Genomic DNA, 18798 nt, shown 5'->3' with positions numbered 1-18798 from the left:
ATTCATTATTGCTTTGTATGACGACAGGCAAAACCGCCCACATTGATCCAGTTATTTATACTTCAGGCTTGGAACTTCAAATGCACTTGTGGTTTTCCTGGCCTTTTTGTGGTTTTTCAGAGAGAAAATGCATTGTTCTTAACAGAAGTACAACCTAGTTCTGTTTGATAACTTGAGTATAAAAGACTTTCCAGTTGTAGCCGGCTCTAGTTTCAACTGAAATTGTGCTCTAACTCAGCAAAGCTATGTAGCTTTTTGAGGCTTGATAGCTTTGGGCTTCCTTTCTTTGCAACCATGAAAAATGTTCAGTCACTTCGCCTTGGGAGTGGGTACAGAATATGTTTTCATTCTTCGTTGAGGTCTTCCTTTTTGTTTAAGAAACTTGTTAAGTAGCTCCATTTTCCTTTTCAGTCGGGCCTACGTAATAGGAGATATTTGCACAAACGTCTGTGAATTTCTAATCGTCTTTCAACAAATGACTTGATTGATATTACTGAAGTTCAAAAACGACGTTTGGAGAGCTTGTTTTGAACTGTCACGGCAAGAATTTGACAATATTTACTTAGAAAGGAAAACTGTCTCCTCTGCACTGCGGTAGATTTCGCAACCTGTCACTCCAATTTCAAGTGAGTGAGAGAATGTTGTGACAAACTATATTTCCACGACGAGTCATTACTTTGGCTTCAGACTGACCGATGTGGACCTCTCTTTTCTGCGTACTTTTTACATCTCATTAGTCTCAGAAGCACAACATTGCTGTCTTGTTAAATGCTGTTTTATTACAGACAAATGAACAACTCAGTTTAGCCTCAACTGACACCGGGTTTTTCTGGCGGACCGGCTTTGTCTGTACCCACGTTTAGTTAAAGCTTGAGTTTTGTCATGTGTATAAACATGGTTCTAACTTTTAAGTTTGTGTATGGAATCCCAAAGTGTGACCATTTTCAACAGCTCTTGTCTCTGCTACTGTCTGTTTTTAAATTTCAGTTCCAAGTGAATTTTGTCACAAATTTGAATCTTGACGCTTTGAGTCATTTAGTAACCCCGCTCTAGACATTCTTTGTAAATGAGGTAAATCACAAGGGTCTCATTTTACTGAGAATTGAACTAATTTAAACTTTGCGCGTTGCTAAGAACTCACTACCATAGCCCAATAATTAAAAGATCATTATAACATGATAAACTATGGTGTAAATTAACCCTCCCAAGTGATCTATATTGTCGATGAGCTATCTATCTATATGGTAAATGTGTTATAGCTGGAGAATACTATCGTTTTTGGTTGAATATTTCATCGATTCCTAACTCTCTGTCCGGATCGTCCATGTCCGCCTCCTGCAAAGGTTTTTTAGGTCTCCGAATGTACCGTGCATTCTTGGCCTCCTGCAGGAGATCAGTCAACGGAGGCAAAAGAAACACTGTCCTTGGTAAGCCGTCTGGTGGGACGTGCATGTAAGGTGCAATATCAGGGTCAATGTCATCGTCGTTGATCGACTGATCATTATTCCCGGGCCCGGGCTGAGACAGTCTAGTTTGAATTCTATCTTTGACAGCGCCAAGGTTAAGATTTGCAAACGAAGCAGAATCCTCTTTTGCAGTTCCTCGCGAGGAAACTGGCTGAAACATGGTATCTCCGTTTGTGTCTGTAACAGAAACAGATATCCTTCTGCCCTTAGTTTGACTTGGCGACGCTGTAGCCTCAAGGCTTAATTTTCTACGCGAGTGTTTTCTCCGCGTCTCTTTTTTAGGTTTCGAAGAAACGTGCGAGGAGAAAGATTCTTCAACAGATTCCTCGATCTTTGGATTGTCTGACCGAGAGGTTAGCTGGGGTGGATGACGAGGAGATAGAATAACTGTGCTGCTCATAGAAGGTAGCGTTGGTAACGACACACTTTTCCGTCGCGACTGAGGGCCCAAATTTTGTAGCGATTGCGGCTCGGTGTTTCCATCTATGCCCGCGTTTCTTGATAAAACTGAATCTTTGTCGGTTCTAGCGTTTCTATCCGGCGCCATTCTTTTAGACGTTTTTCTTCTCAGCCTTGTTGTGTCAACTCCGGCTTTACTCGGCATTGTTTGCCGTGTTATTGTCCCTGAATTATGTGTGATCTCTTTTAACTCGTTCTTGAGTCGCCGCATCTCATAGTCAAGCGAGTTAAGATTCGTATTCTGGTGCCCGTCGATGTTCCCTTTGTGGAGCCGTAAGCGATTGCTCTCTTGCTTATTCAGATCACGGGCCATGCTAGCGTTGTGGTCAAGTTGCTGAGCGGATAAAATGATGTTGTTGTTACGTCGCAGTGTCCGCTCTCCCATACTAAATGGGATTAATCAATGCTGCTCAGATTTAGCTGGCCAAGTGGGCACTTTTCTCTATTGTTGTTTATCGCCGGTTTAGTGCAGTTGCTTTCCCACTAAAAAAGCAGCAGACTTATTGACAACTCGTTGCGAGTCATTGTCGTGTCCAGCTTTACAATAATCGTTTGCATAACAATCCGCGAGGCGATACAATTTTCGCCTGTGTGGGAAGAATGTCAAACATGCCCGGTATTAGCATTAGGCCCTAAAGCGTTACACCACATTGAACAATGCGACTTGTTTGGGTTGTACAAAGATTTGTGTAACACCCCAGCCGTTTGGAATGCCAATCTCAAACACGGCCTGTACACAAAGAACACCTTTCTTTTTGTACCAGGTCATTCACAAATCAGCTGGTACCTGGGTTTTCCACTTTAAGATCGCAAACCGATTACAAACAAATTTATTTGATTCGCATCATGAACTTTTAAACCACACTCGACTTCTACAACATCCTTGTGACGTCGAGAAACAATTTCATGGCCCATTTGCTATTACGAAATGTCTTTTATTAGCAGAAGCGATGGCTTAACTACCTATCTCCATCCGATCTCTCTATCTTAATTGTTTTTTGCGCCTTTTTTGTTGAAAAATTACCGGGTTTCGTGACTTGTTTTTCAGACATAAGGGTCATTATTTGCGTCATCAACTTTGCGGGTTGCAAGATTTGTAAATAGAAAGTGGCGACAGCTTATCACATTGTCCACGGGGTCTTATTTGTCTTTTAGCTGATAGAATCTGATTTGAGAGAATCCAATTTAACATCCAACTGTTAACTCGCCAAACGTTTGTTGGATGGCAAACAGACAATAGTTATTTCGTTTAAAACATCCGGCGATTTACTTCGGCGTGAAAACCTCTAAAGTTTTTCTTTGTTTTCTAACTTTTTTGTTTTCTTTGTTTCGAATAATATGTGAATTTTACAGCTTTTTTATGCGGATCTGTACTGACGTCAAAATCCTGCTGGGAAAGTGGGGGACGGTTGAGTTTATGTTTTTTGTTGTTGTTGTTGGTGTTGTTGTTTTGTTTGTTTGTTTTTTTCACTCAAGATGAGTCCTCATATCTCCGAATTCTGAATTTCGTATCATTTCAGGCCAAGAAACATATTTAGGTAAGCCATTGAAAATAAAATACGGTGTCGGGGTGTATATGGCAGGCTGCTGACCGCTTAAAAAAATTTGAAGTGTAGTACCACCGAGTTCGCGGGAACAACTGTTGCGTGTTTCATCCACGCTCCAAGAGCCTTCGATCGTAGGGCTAGAAGGCGTGACGCGGGTTTCGCTCACCGATTTTTCACGAGCCTGCTCTGAAGGCCTTAACTTGGGGAATGGAAACTGAATTCCTTCTAACCGCCTAACAGAACACATTGCTATGGTTGGGTGCGTCTTTTTGGCAGAATCAAAAAACGGATTTGTGATCTCAGATCATTCGGATCATGGGGACATCAAAGGACAAGGATTCGAATGATCTGAGATCACAAGTCCGTTTTTGGATTCTCCCAAAAAAACGTACCCGTTGCTAATTCAGCTCTCAGTTTTGTCCACGTGAGAATGATATTAATTCATACAGTATATTGGACCAAGTACTGCAATACACCGGTTGTTTACAACAAGCAGGCGTTATATGTTCCGCATGGCGCAATCAGTGACGTATTATTACTCCGTGTGCGTGTGAAGTTTCGTTAGGGTGTGAGCAGTTCCTTTAAGGCAGGAATTTACTGAGAGCACTAAAGAAAACTTAGAGTGAAATAAAGTGCAATAATCAGGTGCCTTTTACATCCAATATACAACTGACCTAACCGCCCAAAAAAGTTACGGAACAAATGGGAAAATGATCAATATCGGGCGAAGGAAGTTTGCTGCATGAAGCACACGGCACTACCGCATATTTTCATAAAAGAGAGATTAAGAACTACGTTTAGGGCAGAAATGACCGCGTGACCATGTTTATCCTATATTTGCCGCCCGCTGTTTTCAGTTTCCCAGTAAAATTCAGCAGTTTTGCCTTAGCCTCGGGGGTCAGAATTATTTTGCACTATTCTCATCAATGTACCATTTTTTTTTGTTTTTTGTTTTTGTTTTGTTTTTTGTTGTTGTTGTTGTTGTTGTTGTTGTTTGTTTTTTTTTGTTTTTTTTTCAAGGAAACATAAAAGCGAGTCTCACATTCGCCGTTTGCCGTGCAAACGCGATCAGTTCCAAATCTCTCTATGGCCTCGAAATTATTTTGCCGAAAAACAAAGAATGCTGCAAAGATGTGTGAGTAGAAGGGTAATAATTATAAAATAAACGTTACTGAACACACGCTTTGATTGGTTGAAAGCCGTGTTGTTATAACTGTCTTGAAACAAGATGCATTTCTCATTGCTCATTTTCAAGGGACTGGACAGCATTTTGTACATGCTTGTACAGAATTGGTCAGTAGAAAATGGTCTATAAACAGCGCAAAAACCTTTTCCTTTTTTCACAAATGGGAACCACTGGGAGCTAAGGCTATCCACATTCGTACCTGAAAACTTTGAGGCGCTAACTAACTAGTAGGGACCATCTTCGTGATTGTTTCGTTAAATACACGGGAGGGGAGGGAGTGGCGGAAAATACAGCGTTTACCTTTGCATACCGATTCTCGTTCTCAAAGTTGATGGTCTCAGTTGGCAAAGCGCTGTCTCGATACAGAGCAGGGATCAGTATTAGGGAAAGCTGGCCACTGACCGTTCCTCATGAGCGATTTTAAGAACGCGAATGTAAGGGAGCTCTCACCTTCTTAATGAGGGATCGAGGGGAGGGGTTGTCATCCATCTATACACTGGCCTCCATTTTGGATTTTAGCTTCCGAGAAACCCTAAATCGATCTACGATTTGAGGCTACCCTGAATTGTTCTGCCTGCTTAGCATGCCTACAACGACTTTTAGCACTAGAGGCACCGATTAAACAAGGAAAATGAAAGCTTCAGGCGAGGCTTTTACCATAGGGTGGCTTTCGAACAATCAACGGCAACAAGGTCGAGGCAGCATTGAACAGGTTTTTTAAAAGAGAAGAACTTTTTTTTTCGGGCACACGAAAACAAAACGCGTTTAAACTGGTCCCTTTTCTAACCGGCGGAATCCCAATCAGGTAAACTTTCATGGAGTCAAACTCAGTTTAAACTTTAGAGTAAAAGAACGAAAAAAAAACCGATCCGTGTGACCAGTATGGATGACCACTGCACCACAAGAAACAGCCGCCGACCGATTACTCTCATTTCTAACGTATTTGTTCTTACAACAGTAAATGTAACCTAATCATTGCCGAATCAGTTCTTAACCCCAAAAAACTGAAGATAAGTAGCAAACACCGCTCTATTCTTTGCCAAACCGGAGCTCCACTAATCATGACCATTTTCCGCCCTATAGTATACTGAGCTCTTTGCCTCTTTTCCACGCGACGTCAGAACTATTACGATAACGGCTTTCTACGTTGTATAAACGACATAAGGTGTTCAACATCTCTGTCGTTTATTTCTTTGTCCGTTGTCAGTTTATTTTTCTCGCTCCCTTTATCTGAGAGCCTAGGAAACAATGTATTTTGCAGGGCAGTGCTAATACATTAATTCAAGATTAATGCGACTGAATGAAAATCCGAGTTGAGGAATGAACAAATTGCCTTTGACGAATTCAGGTAAAAAATAAAGTTTCGCAGGGAGTTGATTCAAGCTGGAGGGAATATATTTAATAAAATGATATTGATTTTACAAAGCAATTTATGGCCAGCAGGTCACCACTGTCCGAATGCCATACCTTTCTTTGTAAAAATGGTAATTTTTTAACTTTTATATTTCCTCGAGTTTAAATCAGATCTGTGCCACGCCGCCAATGAACTTCACAGTTTAGCTAAAATCAGTATGGCGATCGAATTTATCACTGAACTCGTTTTTCAAATTAATCTAATATTTAAGGCCAAGTAATACGCGTAATATTTTCTTGCAACTTAGCACGAAACCTAGAAATGTTACGTTGCAAGTTGCGATTGTTTGGTGCGCGTGCAACGCAACATTTGCTGCGCGACCATTTGCAGCAAGAAAATGTTGCCCGTATTACTTGGCCTTAGTGAATTGTGTAATTGACGACATCATGAACGAGAGAAAGTAACATTTTAAATGGAAAAACCTCGGAGACAGCTACTATTAGTTATCTTCATAGAGTTATAGCGTGGAGTTAGAAAAATCTTGTATTCAATATTTTGGCCTTCCAAAATCTTTAATTCAGGATTTTGGCAGTCCAAAATCTTGAATTGAGGATTTTGGCAGTCCAAAATCTTGAATTCAAGATTTCAACAGTCGTTAACTCTAACTCTAAGTCCTAACTCTACTGAAAAAACCCTATTGCTAGTCAACCTCAAAAACCCCTTATTTGTTAACTGCAGATTGAAAATCACGGCAGTGTTTCTTGTCCAGCAACTTTTATTTTCACGTCAACACCAAAATTACAAAATAAATCAGACGGCCCCAAAGAAGATTAATACTAAGCTTGTTGTAAAGTCTGAATAAGGGAAAAGACGTTTAATCTGTCAAGTCGATCAAATGTTGCAAAGCTTAATACAAACAATCACGCGATAAGTTAATTAACAAATGAATTATCTGATTTCACCAGCAGCAGAAAATACCGTACTACCAAGTTACTACTTGCTCCATAATAACAAGAAGTAATGAAAAAGAAATTAATTAATTAATTAATGATGCATGAATCAGTAAAAATAGCTACTTAGTAATCTCATGAGCAAAAAAGCAATTTTTAATTGAGTGTCGCAGAAGCAAAGCAAAGTAATAACTCCGGTTAATCACAACAAACGTAACCAGCGCAGTGAACCAATCAGAGCTCGAAGCAAATACATGTAAATGGCGTCAAGCGCGGGAAAAAGCGTGGGAGCGAGTCACGGTTGGTTTCGGTTTTCTTTTTCATTGGTGGAGAAATTTTCGTGCATTTCGCCGACCAATCATAGAGTGCGATAAAGCAAAACCAAAGGAAATGCGAATTACTTTCGACACTCGATTGAAACCGCTCCAATAGCTCCTCAATAATTGTTTTTCAGCCCAATAGCTTAGCTCACTAATACTGACAAAATTATTACCGTGTTGTTAGCCTTATACAATAGTAATAGCTCCCAAAACGTCATATCCTAGCGATATTGTAACGGCAACTTTTTAGCTTATAGCATTTCTGTCCCGAGCCAATACAGGTAATTCAGTTTTAATTACATTTTAGTTACCCAATTAAAAACTCAACTCTAAAATATCTTCAGCGTCCATCCACGCCCAATTTTTGCGTCGGGTTTAAATTACATCCTCGTTTGTACTTTCATCCTGTTCTGCTTTCCCTCCGTAGGTCTTCTTTATTTTTTTGTAAATGAACAGAACAATCAGCGTCACGACTACACCAAGGGTGAAAAACCCAGATGCGACAAACGCTGGTGAAGAGAGGCCGAGGCGCACTGGAAAAAAGATAAAAGAGAGAGAGTTTTAAGGGAAAGGTCCATCAAAGCGCTTGGCAGTTGTGGCTTTGAATGTAGTAGGGAGCTTTAGCAAAGGCGACAGCGAAGGCATCGAAAACGTCACTATTAAAATGAGTTCGCGTTTTTTCAAACGTCCTCGCGATTATTCCAACTCGCTTGAAATGTCAAATGTATGTGAAATTTCCTGGAGCTGAATTTTTGGACACCACACCCAAGTTTAGAAAAAAAAGAGAATTCGTGGTGGTGTGTTTACGTCCTCCATAAAACGTCCCATCAGGAAATTTCACGTCGTAGTCGTGCAGCGACGGTAAAGAAATGTACCAAAAAGTGTAATGCACGTGCAGAGTTGTTGTTTTGGTTATCAAGACTGTTGCTTTTTTGAAGTTCTCGTTGCCGTCGCCGTCGTCGTTGCTAAAGCTCCCTATTTAAAGAAAGTAAGGCGACGGACAAATTTCCATGATCTCCTAAACGGCTATTTGGATCCCTATCGATATTGTTCACGTGACCGCTCACTTGCCGGAATATTTAAAGGCTGTTTTAGTGCCGAAAACCAATATTTTCCCGTTTGTGCATGTGCTGTTGCACTGAACCTGACGCAATTATAACAGAATTAGAGTTGGAACACTGTTGCTACGACTGTGTTGTTATTGTTTAAGGTGGGGGTACACGTGAATTTGAATGGAATTTTAAGAGGTTTTAAGAAGGGACAAAAGAAAGAAAATTATTTTTGGAACACCAGCAGACAGTTGCCCCCAACGCCAGAGCACACCAGGTTGGTAGGGGACTGTTTGGGTGTCCATATATCAATTTTTAACTTCAAATCGTAATTTTTAAACTACATCAATTCTTAACTTTTTTTATTTCTCCAAATTTTATTACTCTTTTGAGAAAAACTGTATTCTCCCAAATATAACTAAAAATCACCAAAAAATTTACAAAACACCCCAAAACATTGATTTGTGTTTTGAACATTGGGTTTTTGTATTGCTTGAAACGCGAACGAGATATTTTCATTAAACCGATTTTAAGCGGCGTCAAAACGGCATTCAGGTGTACCCCCGCCTTAATGTTTGCGGGTAAAGATTGTTTTAAGGGTGCATGTAGGTGACAACATCACAGAAAAGTCGTGGATGATGACGTCACAATATCGGTATCGGTATCGAAAAAATGCCAAATCTCGGTAAATATCGTATTCGTATCGGGTCAATTTGAAAAAAATGGTATCGGTCCACACTTAGTAATTTTTCTTAGCAGTGCGCTTTCATCGTGGATTTACGCATGCGCCCCTGCCACAAGAAAAAGGAAAAGAAGGAGCAGCAACAGTAGAAGGAGGAGTCCCAACAACGGTCCTTAAAACACAATAAATACCAGTTACTTACAAAGCATATCTGCCAGGCTACGGGAAGATGTACGTACCTATATTAGTGTCCATGGCTTCTGGGAGTTCATTGTCCTGTTCTGCGATTGATTTGGATGCAGATGGAGGGAAGAACTCAGGTTTCGGATCTGTTAAGTTAAGTTGCAAATTCAAACCGTTAAACAAAAACTTTACCCTCGGGTGCAATAGCCAGGCACTAGTCTACGCTTGAGTTACTACCTGAGCATGTTTCAACTGCCCTCGCATGTTTCCCGCTTTCATATTTAATAAGCTGGGTAACAGAGAAGAGGTGCGCGTTTCCCGCGTGCAGGCGCAAAGGCCGAAGAAAAAGAATCATCCTGGACCCTTAGCCTAGATGGGACGAGAACGTCGCGGGCGAAATGGATGTGTATCTTCGCTCCAACTGATTTCGCCCCCAGTCATCACTATAACACAACCATCGGCCCCGGGTCTCCGAGGACGGAAACGGAACAAAAAGGACTCGTCAAAAGAAAAACCTTTTCGCTGAAAATTCCGTGTTTTTTCTCACCTTTTCGTATTTTCAGGTTGTCCCTGTCGCGCTTGGAAGCCACAGGCCACACCACGAAGGGACCTTTTGTTACGTATTCTTGTTTCTTGTTAGGACAGTACTGCCCATGCGTGTGACAGTCGAATACAGTGGGTTGTGGAGCGTCGTTTCTTTGACAGGTGCTTATTAAACAGTGCAGGTAAAGGGGTTGCCCCGTCACTCCAAAGAACTGTTCAATGACGAACCGAAAACGCACAGCTTTGTTGTGTGTTTTGAGATAGTACACGTCGAATTGCATCTCGCAGCTGCAAAATTGAACAGCAAAACAGCTAGTCTCAGTAACATATATAACTAAACCAACCCTTTCGTATTTTCTGTCTTATTTTAATACTTTCATTTCTCATTATTTTGTTTCAGTCTCGTTTGCTATGCCAAAAATACAGACAAGGATCATAACAAATAGTAGGCGCTCCTTCTTGTTTTACAAAGAGTTGTTCGAAAAAGAGCTATGACCTTGTGTTCAAGCCTTTTATAATTTTCTGATTTGCAAATCGATCCCACTTCCCCCACCAATATTATCGTAAACTGACGAATCGGGGAACTTCAAGTCGAAGTGTGGTTTCCACCTGGTGATAAGCAAACGTTTAGGGAAAATTGTTTCAGTGGGAGATATACACAACGATAAGAAAAGCGGACGCGTGAGGTAAGCTCAAGCGTGAGAAAAAGAAACTTGCATTTTTGTCGTGCTTACACTTAGTTCACAAAAGGGAACTGGTGTTAGGTAAGTAACAAGCTATCAGCAGCACAGTACCGCCTTGTGTTTGAGCTTAGGTTGCTGGGAAAGTCCTACGTTCTCCTTCTTGTAGGAAAGAGGCGCACTAAGAAGGGTGAATAGGGGGTCTCTTTCCCTTTCTCTGTAATCATAATGTCTGGCAAAGGCCAGAGAAGTATGGAGCATCCACCTGTCATTTAGAAGCCGGATTGGGCGTTTAGAAGGGAGTTAAACTTTCAAGATTGAAATGAAAGCCACTCTTTTGCCAGTCACACTTACTTTTCTTGTATCAACGGGCGTTTCATCGAAGAATGACCGTGACTGCGATTCTTGAATTTGCTCAAATGGCATTCCTCAGGAAAGGCAACTCGTTCGTAATTAGTCGCTAAACAAGAAAAACCAAAAAGGTGCGAGTCAAACATTACAGTACGGAACATGAACAAAACCACAGTGTCTCGCATTTGTCAAAATGAGAAAACAAGAAAGTAAGTACAGTTAACTTTGTAAAGCGGACGCCTCTCTTAGGCAATCAGGTTTTCTGATGCCGAGCAGGTTGGATGGTGTCGGCCGAATTGCACTTGTTTGTCAGTCATTAATGTCTCCATAAATAAGGTGGACTCCTCTCTCCCTTCCTCCAGAAATGCATGCCAATCTGAATTTTGGCCACTACATATGAGACAGAGTTATTTTTCTTGTCAGTTTCAAACGACTTCAAATTGTACTGAAATCGCCGCTAGTTAAGTTTTGTATCATTTCTCACCTTTCACCTCAATGAAGACCTTTCTGTAAGACTCTATATTTATGGGATATTCTTCGTACTCCAGATTATACGAGCTGTTGGCGAAGATCTTCAGTTGAGCTTCACGGAGTGTGTTCAGGCTTGTTGGTCCTTCTGCTTGAGCTCCTGAAAAGGATTAATTGTTTCATGTTGATTATTTCATACGAGAAAATTCTATTACAACACGCGTACGTTTCCCCAAGGAAAGCATGACACATTTTGTAACGATGATAAAAGATGGCAACTAACACTTTTTAAACTTGAGTTTGACGTTGTGAGGATCGAGTAAATACGTTGTCTTACTAGAATTAAGCATGGTATCTACTTAAAAATTTGCTGATTACCAATAGCTTACTGAAAGCTTTCACAAAAAAGTAATTGAGCTGATTTCGTTCTCTGTAAACTGCCAAAAGTCTCTTCTGTTTTGCACCGGTCTATCGAACACAAGCGCGCTCCGAAACAGACGAAAAGTGAGGGTGGGGAGCCTCAGACGCCCGCGCTTTGGACGCTTCACGTCTCTCTCCGTGACAGTCTTGTTTTTCTCAGTGGAAATTATCAAATGGAAGTACGAAAAGCATGTTATATTTCCAAGTCAAAGATTGAGCCATCTCACGTAGTTTTTAGGCCAACTTTACAAGTCGTATTGCAGTTGCCTCGACCCTCCCCCTCCCCCAGTCACAGAAGGATTGAAAATTCCAGGAAGGTGGGGACTCGAGATCTAAAAAAAATAAAGGAAAATATGAAGCTGAATTACAGTTTAAAGCAGGGTAGGAGAGGGGTATTAGAAAAAAATCCAATTCGTGGGGAGGGGGCTGGGGTATTTTCTGGAACTATACAATAAAACGTTTGAATACAATTAGGCCTTAAAGGGGCTATGTCATCCCAGGCGCATGCCCGCGTTGATGAGAAGCGCTTTGAAATAGTTGGCCCAGTTTTTTCCGTCGGAGAGTTCAGGAAGCTGATTTCATCTGTTTGAATCACGTTCATCTTACAAACTTTGTTTTTTAGTAATAACAGGAGCTGTTTGTTGCGATATTTTTGAAAGCTTTTGTAATGGCGGAAAAGCAAAAATCCCGCGACGAGTTGTATGCAAATTAATCTCAACCGGACTCCGTATGTACACCAGCCGACATAGTCCCTTTAATTTGACGAAAATCCATTTAAAAGAAAGTTCGTTCAAACTACTTTCCGTTGGTGCTGTTTGGTTTACAATCTTCCGAAACAAATTCAGACAATTTTGTCCTATTTCGAATTAGTGTCATAGGAAAAGAAAGACTCCACGTACCATTTGTGACTCCCAGGTTGGTCTTTTGATGAGCTTTCAGCCACTCAGGCCACACAGTGAATGGTCCAGTTGTAATATTCCTTTCTTTTTGATGTGGGCAGTGTCCCTCGATCACCTCTCGCTTTGGCCTACCGCACCTAAAAGCGCTGGATGGAGGAACGTCATCTCTCTTGCAAATGGTCACTTTACAGTGTAAGTAGAGGAACTGGTTCGACACGCCAAAGAACTGTCGAATGACGAAGCGAAATCTCACGGCCTTGTTTTGTGCCGGCAGATGATAGGAGTGTAGACGAGTCGTGCAACTGTGAAATTACAAGGGAGGAAATGAGTAAGTAATTTTAATGGAAAGGTTTTCAATTTAGTGTCGTACGGATCAAACCCGCGCAAACTGATGTTAGTAAAGAAAATGCTTCTTTTACGTGGAACACGCTCATAAGAAAAGTTTCTTTTGATAAGGCAAAACGTTTCTCAAAATCGAGGGGTTGAGCTCACAGCCAACTTGACGCTGTGCTCAGGATGTCAGGATGATTCCATCGAACCGCACTGCGCATCATTACTGCGCATATAACTCCCCGCATCCATGCACGTACTGCCCGTGAACATTGCGGTTTGTATCTGATTCTAAGCAGGGCGGAGTCATTAGTAGTCGTATTTTTCTCCTAGACTAGCACAGAAACCCCTATTTTGACTGTCCAAATTTGAGAAACGCTTTGTGAGAAAAACTTGTTCCGCCTGCAAGGATTACGGTACTCGGCACCACCCCCCCCCCCCCCCCTCTCCTCCGAGACCGAACCGACGAATTTGCATACTCGTGTAAACGGTTCGTAGCATTGTTCAAAGAAACAAGTAAAAATTTAGATTCCCAGGCTAATTTGGGGGAGGGTAGTCTCGGGTACTCGAAACCATACAAACAGCGCTGTTTATGGTAGTAAACAACTTTCGAAGATGCTGGCGACTTACTGTTCTTTAATCAATTCATGTCCCAGCGAAGGATGATGGTTCCCATGTTTGTACCCACTGACGAAACATTCCTTTGGAATGGCAACACGCCTTTCCTTTGTAGCTAAAATCCAAAGCAAATAAACACAAGATCAATAGCAAGAACCAATGCTTTCGCGAGGTGGTAAAACATTCGCCATGTTCTAACCTGCGCCGCGATCAGGCCCAATCTACCGTACGGAAAAGATGGTGGCTGTACATTTTACCACAATATCTTGCGAGCCTCACAGAGCCAAAAGGCACATATAGAAAGTCAACTTTCTTTTCTTAGAAATTCGTCCCTGTACTACAACTTAAGCCTACAAACACAGCCGCCTCTTATCGCTCCCGGTCCTTTCGTTGTGAACGCTTCTTGCTTGCCTTTTCAGTGGATTTTGCGACGATCAACTCCAACCTTCGACATTGCCTTTTCTCTCTTCAGGTATACTCCGAGGAAATTGGAACTGCGCTTTGCTTGGTAGGGAATTTGAACCGAAATTATCTTTTGCTCTAGCGGAACACCCGCGTGGGTATTTTTCCTGGTTTGTGGGAATTGAGGAGTTTCTAAACTGAGTAAAACGACGAGATTTCTCTGTCCGTAGGCATCAAAAGCTATTGATTGAAGCTCAAAATCAGTCACCCTTCAGAAGAAGTCTTTAAGCACTTTAATCGATCGACTCAGTGGGCGGGGGCCGTGGGTGGTATTTTTAGTTTTGTTACTAATTGGCTTTTTTCAAGACGTCACAAGCACCGTTGATTTCAGTTTTGTTTTAATACCTTTGGCCTGTACGTCCTACGAGCCGTATTTACCAAAGAAAACTTTTTTCTGAGGACATAAGGCGGCGAGGGTATTAAATTTTTAAAATCCATTTGTCGCAATTTCCAACGATCTGGGAAGCAAGCTGCCGGCAAAAGAAGCCATTTTAACAGACGTGAAAAAAAAAAGAAAAAAAAAAAAAAGCGCATTACGCCGGGTATCTTTGAACCGCAGGAGATTTGTCAGTACCACTTGAGATAAAGTTCAAATCCAACAGGAACGGGAATCACGAAGAGAAAAAAAACATTGAAAATTATTAAAAGAAGTAAAACAGATATTTTTCTTGCTCTTCTTGAAAATTGTGTGCAATGCCCTTCACGTCGATAAATTCGATTTTAGCAGGGTAATGGCCGTAAAACAGCAATGACTCTACCTTTCATCTCGATGAATACTTCACTGCTTTCCTCTAAGTATATGGGGTATTCGCCGTACTCCAAACTAAAGGAATCATTTGCGAACACTCTGACTTGAATATTCCTTTGAATATGAGCTTGAACTGCTAAAGAAAAAAATAACTTTGTTCAGTTGGAAGCAAATGTTTAAGAATAGGAGCAGTTTATGTATAGAGTGCCCCGCCACTTTTATTTTTTGTTTTTGTGTCGTTTTGTCTTTTTCTTGTTTGAATCGCTACCGCGTTTTTTGTGTGCGCGGTTTTAAGTCTGCGATCTACGTTCACGTTTTCGCCCAAACAGATTTTGTCAAGTGTATCAAAGATACGTTGTCTGCGGTTCAGTCCGTGTTCACGAAGCAGATGCATTAAAATAGCATAGGTATATTACATGGAACACCGATAGATATTCATAACATGTAAACGTGTACGTACAAAAACCAACACTTCCGACCCAGAATGGAACCCAACCCGAAACCATCAAGACACATGTTCAAGATGTTTGACGTTTTGACGTTCGTATCCGGACCACATTTCATGGTACTAGCAGTTGTTCCAGTAAACAGCTTTCACCGAGGACATCTGTCGGACGGTATGAGCAAGTTTCAAATACCTAAGAGAAAAGTGGCGGCATTTGAAGAGAGGTGTATTCACGTTTTTCCCGAAAATGCAAGAATAAATGACAGCTGTCAATTTACGCTCGAGTAACTTTGATTCCCGTGCACGCCTCCGCTTAATTATTTTCAGAAATATAATGAGAACCGAAACCACCTTTACCAAAAGAAGGAATGAAGTTTGGAAAATCAAAAACGCCGACCATTTTTAAAATAAAATGGCTCAAGGATTCCTTTCGTTGAAAGAAAAGTCGAACAAAAAAGGTTCTTACTGACTCAGCTGTCTTGTTTTGTACGCTGCGAACAACTCTTGAATGAAAATTACAGGAGTTCTTGTCGAATTTACTGAGTGGTTTGTTTCGATATTTCTATTCTTCTGCCAAAGGAATAACGGTATTTTGCAAAATTCGACAAACTTCTTTTGCTACATCTTTATTCATAAAAAGCGTCAGTGGCGAATTCCCAGTTATTAAAGCGATACACGACATTGCACAATGGTCACTGATTTTGTGTTTAAAAGGCTCTTGCATTTACAGCCCGCAGCGTAAAAAAAAAAATCCTTCTCCGCAGTCAGAAAACAAAAACGCAGAGGTGTCAAGGAATAAAAAGTAGTAAAATAGAAAAAGAGCATCAGACTTTCAAGTTTTGCCTTGAAGATAATTTGAATCCTGCTGCATTTTCGCGGAAAAATTAAGAGCTAGCAATAATCTTACAAAATCAAAACCTTTTGCAATCTTTTGTAAAAAGTATAGATCTGAAATGTTACCTGCATAGCTCTGGAGGGCTACCCACAGAAAAATCAATGGTTTCATCCTTGCTATCGCTCAAGCTTTGCCTTTGCACGTGTTCACAAATCCTCGTACAGAAAATCGAGCGTGCACTGAAATGATTGCGATACAAAATCATCAATGACAAAAAATCGTTTCGAAGCTATGGCCTCGTGCTGTGACGTCATGCACGGCGCGAAAGGTTGCGTGGAATCTAATTTTGTTCACTCTTCTTTTCTGAAATGAGAAGAAAGAGAATATAAATTATGAGACAGCGGTGAATGATTTGGCCAGCGTAAATATAGTAACCTTTAAACCGTAATTCTACGTTGTATCGGTCTCTGCTTCTCTTATCATTTGTATTCGTTAAGCCGATCAGATCAACAATTGATCCAACGTATACCAGCAAGATTATCGTCCACGGTTGCTGCTTGGACTTGAATGATTTTACAGTGTAAACCCTGTGAAACAGCTTCTAAAGGAACGCTATAAATTGGATAGGATTGATCAATGATGATGATAATCGTGATGAACTCTTTCTTTAAACACGGTGTCAGATTCATTAAAAAAAATGATTAACTTTAGTTTCATAGGGTGTGCAAAACCCTGCACGTAATTTTGAAGAAACGGGGGTACCCAATAGATCGTTTCGGTAAATTATCTGTTCGGAAGGCCCTTAATCCCCTACAATTTTCTAAAGGGAATTTTTACCTCGAACGTTCGTGATATGGGAAATTTAAGGCCTTGTGTTTTCGGGTTGATAAAAATGTGGTTTCCGGTACCGAAGAAAGGTCAGCTAAGATTTTCGGAAAGGAAATAAGACCTAAGATTCGATAAGGTTTTCGGGAAATGAACAAAAATTTCGAAAAGACTCAAGTTCCCCTAGAATGACCGAACAGATAAAAATATTATATCGCGGCCTTGTGAAATAAACCTACAGAGCTTTAAAGGCACTCCGCACTGTCGTTGGGTGCCCCTGAAGAAATTAACAACACCGTCTGTAAAGTTTTAATTCAAAACCTCAACAAGGATGAAACAACACCGAGATTCAGAAGATTAGCCTTCATATTACAGACGATATTCTGGTAGCTTGCCGACGCAAAATACGTCTGCGTTCGCAGGCTAATATTTTGGTCAACAGAAACGAAATTAAACAAAAAACAATCAGATTACGTGATAGTAATGTTTTAAGTGAGCTAGTAAGTTGATAGCTGATCCTCTCAAATTCTAATGTTTTGTTAACGTTTCGGCCACACCTTTGGTCTTTTTTTCATTTGTGATGCGTTGCAGTCATACGTGACATTTGACATGAATTTTATAAATTTAAAGGATAGCAAAAATATCGTCCTCTGCATCGTGATCTTGGATATAATGTTACTGTTCCAGGAAAAATTGTTCTATGATTTTGTGCCGATCTCTAACAATATCCCCCTGAGTGGTACACCCTTTTTTTACATGTGTTATTTTATCCGTATTTATACTTCTCGTGTTAAAAACATTTTGTCAAAATATAAATGTTCTTATCTGACTCTCAGCCTGGGTAATGTTCTTAGTATGTTCTTAAATTTTAGTTTATCTCAGCCTCAACGTTCTTATAAAAAAATGCTCTTATGTAGATGATACTACTCTTCCAGGAACACTTGCTAAGCTGAAAGAACTTTCATGTCGTTCACCGAACAATCCTCCCCCAGTCGTACTTACATGTATCAAAAGCTAGATAACCGACGTCTTTTTTTTTATGACCTCGGTTATCATTTTCGTGGATACGATAAGGCGTAGTTTTGTTTCGCTTGGTAAAGCATTCAACAACAACGACAGAGAAACTCGAATTTTATCGGTCGATGACAGAAGAGAATAGTAGAGCGATACTTCTGAAAATTCGTGCTGAGCGCAGGTTTAAATTTTGAGCCGATTGAAAGGCGTTGCAACCTCAGTTTTCGAGTTCAGTACTGCCTCTTCCAATCCATGTTTGTGTTTGTCATGATAGATAAGTTATATTTACGTAACGCGAGGTCCATGCAGGGCAAAACTACGTTCGAAGTCCAGATTGTGCCCCACAACCACCCGAGCAAATAATTAAATTAAGCAAAAGAACAAAGAGTCAGTGTAAAAACAGTTAAAACAGTTTTAGAGCTGACTATAGCCATTCATTAACATTATTACGATCCCTCCTCCCCCATCTTCAAATGTGCACCGCTATGAAGTTGTAGCCTGCTATTTGTCTGAAACTAATAAAAAAATTTCAATGGACCATTATACGCAATTTTGAAAGCAAAACTAAAATATAAGCTTAATGATCGTTCCAAAAGTGGAGACAATTAGTACGGATCGGTTTTTCAGCTTAATTATTCTTTCTGTAAGTTCCATGCGGCTCTTAAAATGAGTCAGACAGTTGTTAATATTCGAATAATATAACTTAAGCTTATTAAGCTTAATTCTTATTATTATGAGTCAATTATTTTTTTTAAAGTACCCAACTCGAATGATCGAATGTTATTACCTGAAACTGTCTCCTTTCTCGTAAAGGAATGAAAGTCCTTGTTGCAAAAATATCTGCGAAAAAATGAAATCTCAACGAGAAGACACTGGGGATCTTATGCAAACGCGCTGACGATAGGAACGAAAGTCTTGAGTCCTATTACCACTCGATTGCAAAAACGTTGACACCTAAAAGGGA

General features: G+C 40.5%; 2 protein-coding genes across 3 annotated transcripts; both read right to left on the bottom strand.

Annotated features, from left to right (window-relative positions):
- Nucleotides 1-759: 759 nt before the first annotated feature.
- On the bottom strand, nt 760-4894 carry LOC146479152 (uncharacterized). The gene has a single exon (XM_085111426.1). The coding sequence runs from the start codon at nt 2308-2310 to the stop codon at nt 1270-1272; it is 1041 nt and encodes a 346-aa protein (XP_084967552.1). The 5' UTR covers nt 2311-4894; the 3' UTR covers nt 760-1269.
- Nucleotides 4895-6769: 1875 nt separating this feature from the next.
- Nucleotides 6770-18785, bottom strand: LOC146479151 (uncharacterized). Of its 2 annotated transcripts, none has more exons than XM_085111416.1 (10): nt 18622-18785; nt 16121-16358; nt 14726-14851; nt 13518-13620; nt 12558-12859; nt 11255-11398; nt 10774-10879; nt 9744-10027; nt 9253-9342; nt 6770-7815 (listed from the first exon to the last, which is right to left on the bottom strand). In XM_085111416.1, the coding sequence occupies exons 2-10, from the start codon at nt 16164-16166 to the stop codon at nt 7658-7660; spliced, it is 1359 nt and encodes a 452-aa protein (XP_084967542.1). In that variant the 5' UTR covers nt 16167-16358; nt 18622-18785; the 3' UTR covers nt 6770-7657. The 2 variants fall into 2 exon arrangements, with proteins under 2 accessions (XP_084967542.1, XP_084967543.1); XM_085111417.1 differs by having other exon boundaries at nt 14726-14848.
- Between the last annotated feature and the right edge of the window lie 13 nt (nt 18786-18798).

This window comes from Pavona decussata, unplaced genomic scaffold (assembly GCF_977016875.1).
Source record: "Pavona decussata unplaced genomic scaffold, jaPavDecu1.1 SCAFFOLD_61, whole genome shotgun sequence".
Lineage (NCBI taxonomy): Eukaryota > Metazoa > Cnidaria > Anthozoa > Scleractinia > Agariciidae > Pavona > Pavona decussata.
The sequence above is the reverse complement of the archived record's forward strand: the minus strand, read 5'-3'. Positions and strand labels throughout refer to the sequence as shown.

Bases quoted from the DNA above. Each gene is read 5' to 3' on its own strand.
- LOC146479151 (XM_085111416.1), bottom strand. From the start codon at position 16,166: ATGAAACCATTGATTTTTCTGTGGGTAGCCCTCCAGAGCTATGCAG. The intron at 11,399-12,557 runs GTACGTGGAGTC...AATCCTTTTCAG, and splicing joins CAACCTGGGAGTCACAAATG to GAGCTCAAGCAGAAGGACCA. The intron at 10,028-10,773 runs GTAAGTGTGACT...TCAATTTTGCAG, and splicing joins CGCCCGTTGATACAAGAAAA to CTGCGAGATGCAATTCGACG.
- LOC146479152 (XM_085111426.1), bottom strand. From the start codon at position 2,310: ATGGGAGAGCGGACACTGCGACGTAACAACAACATCATTTTATCCGCT.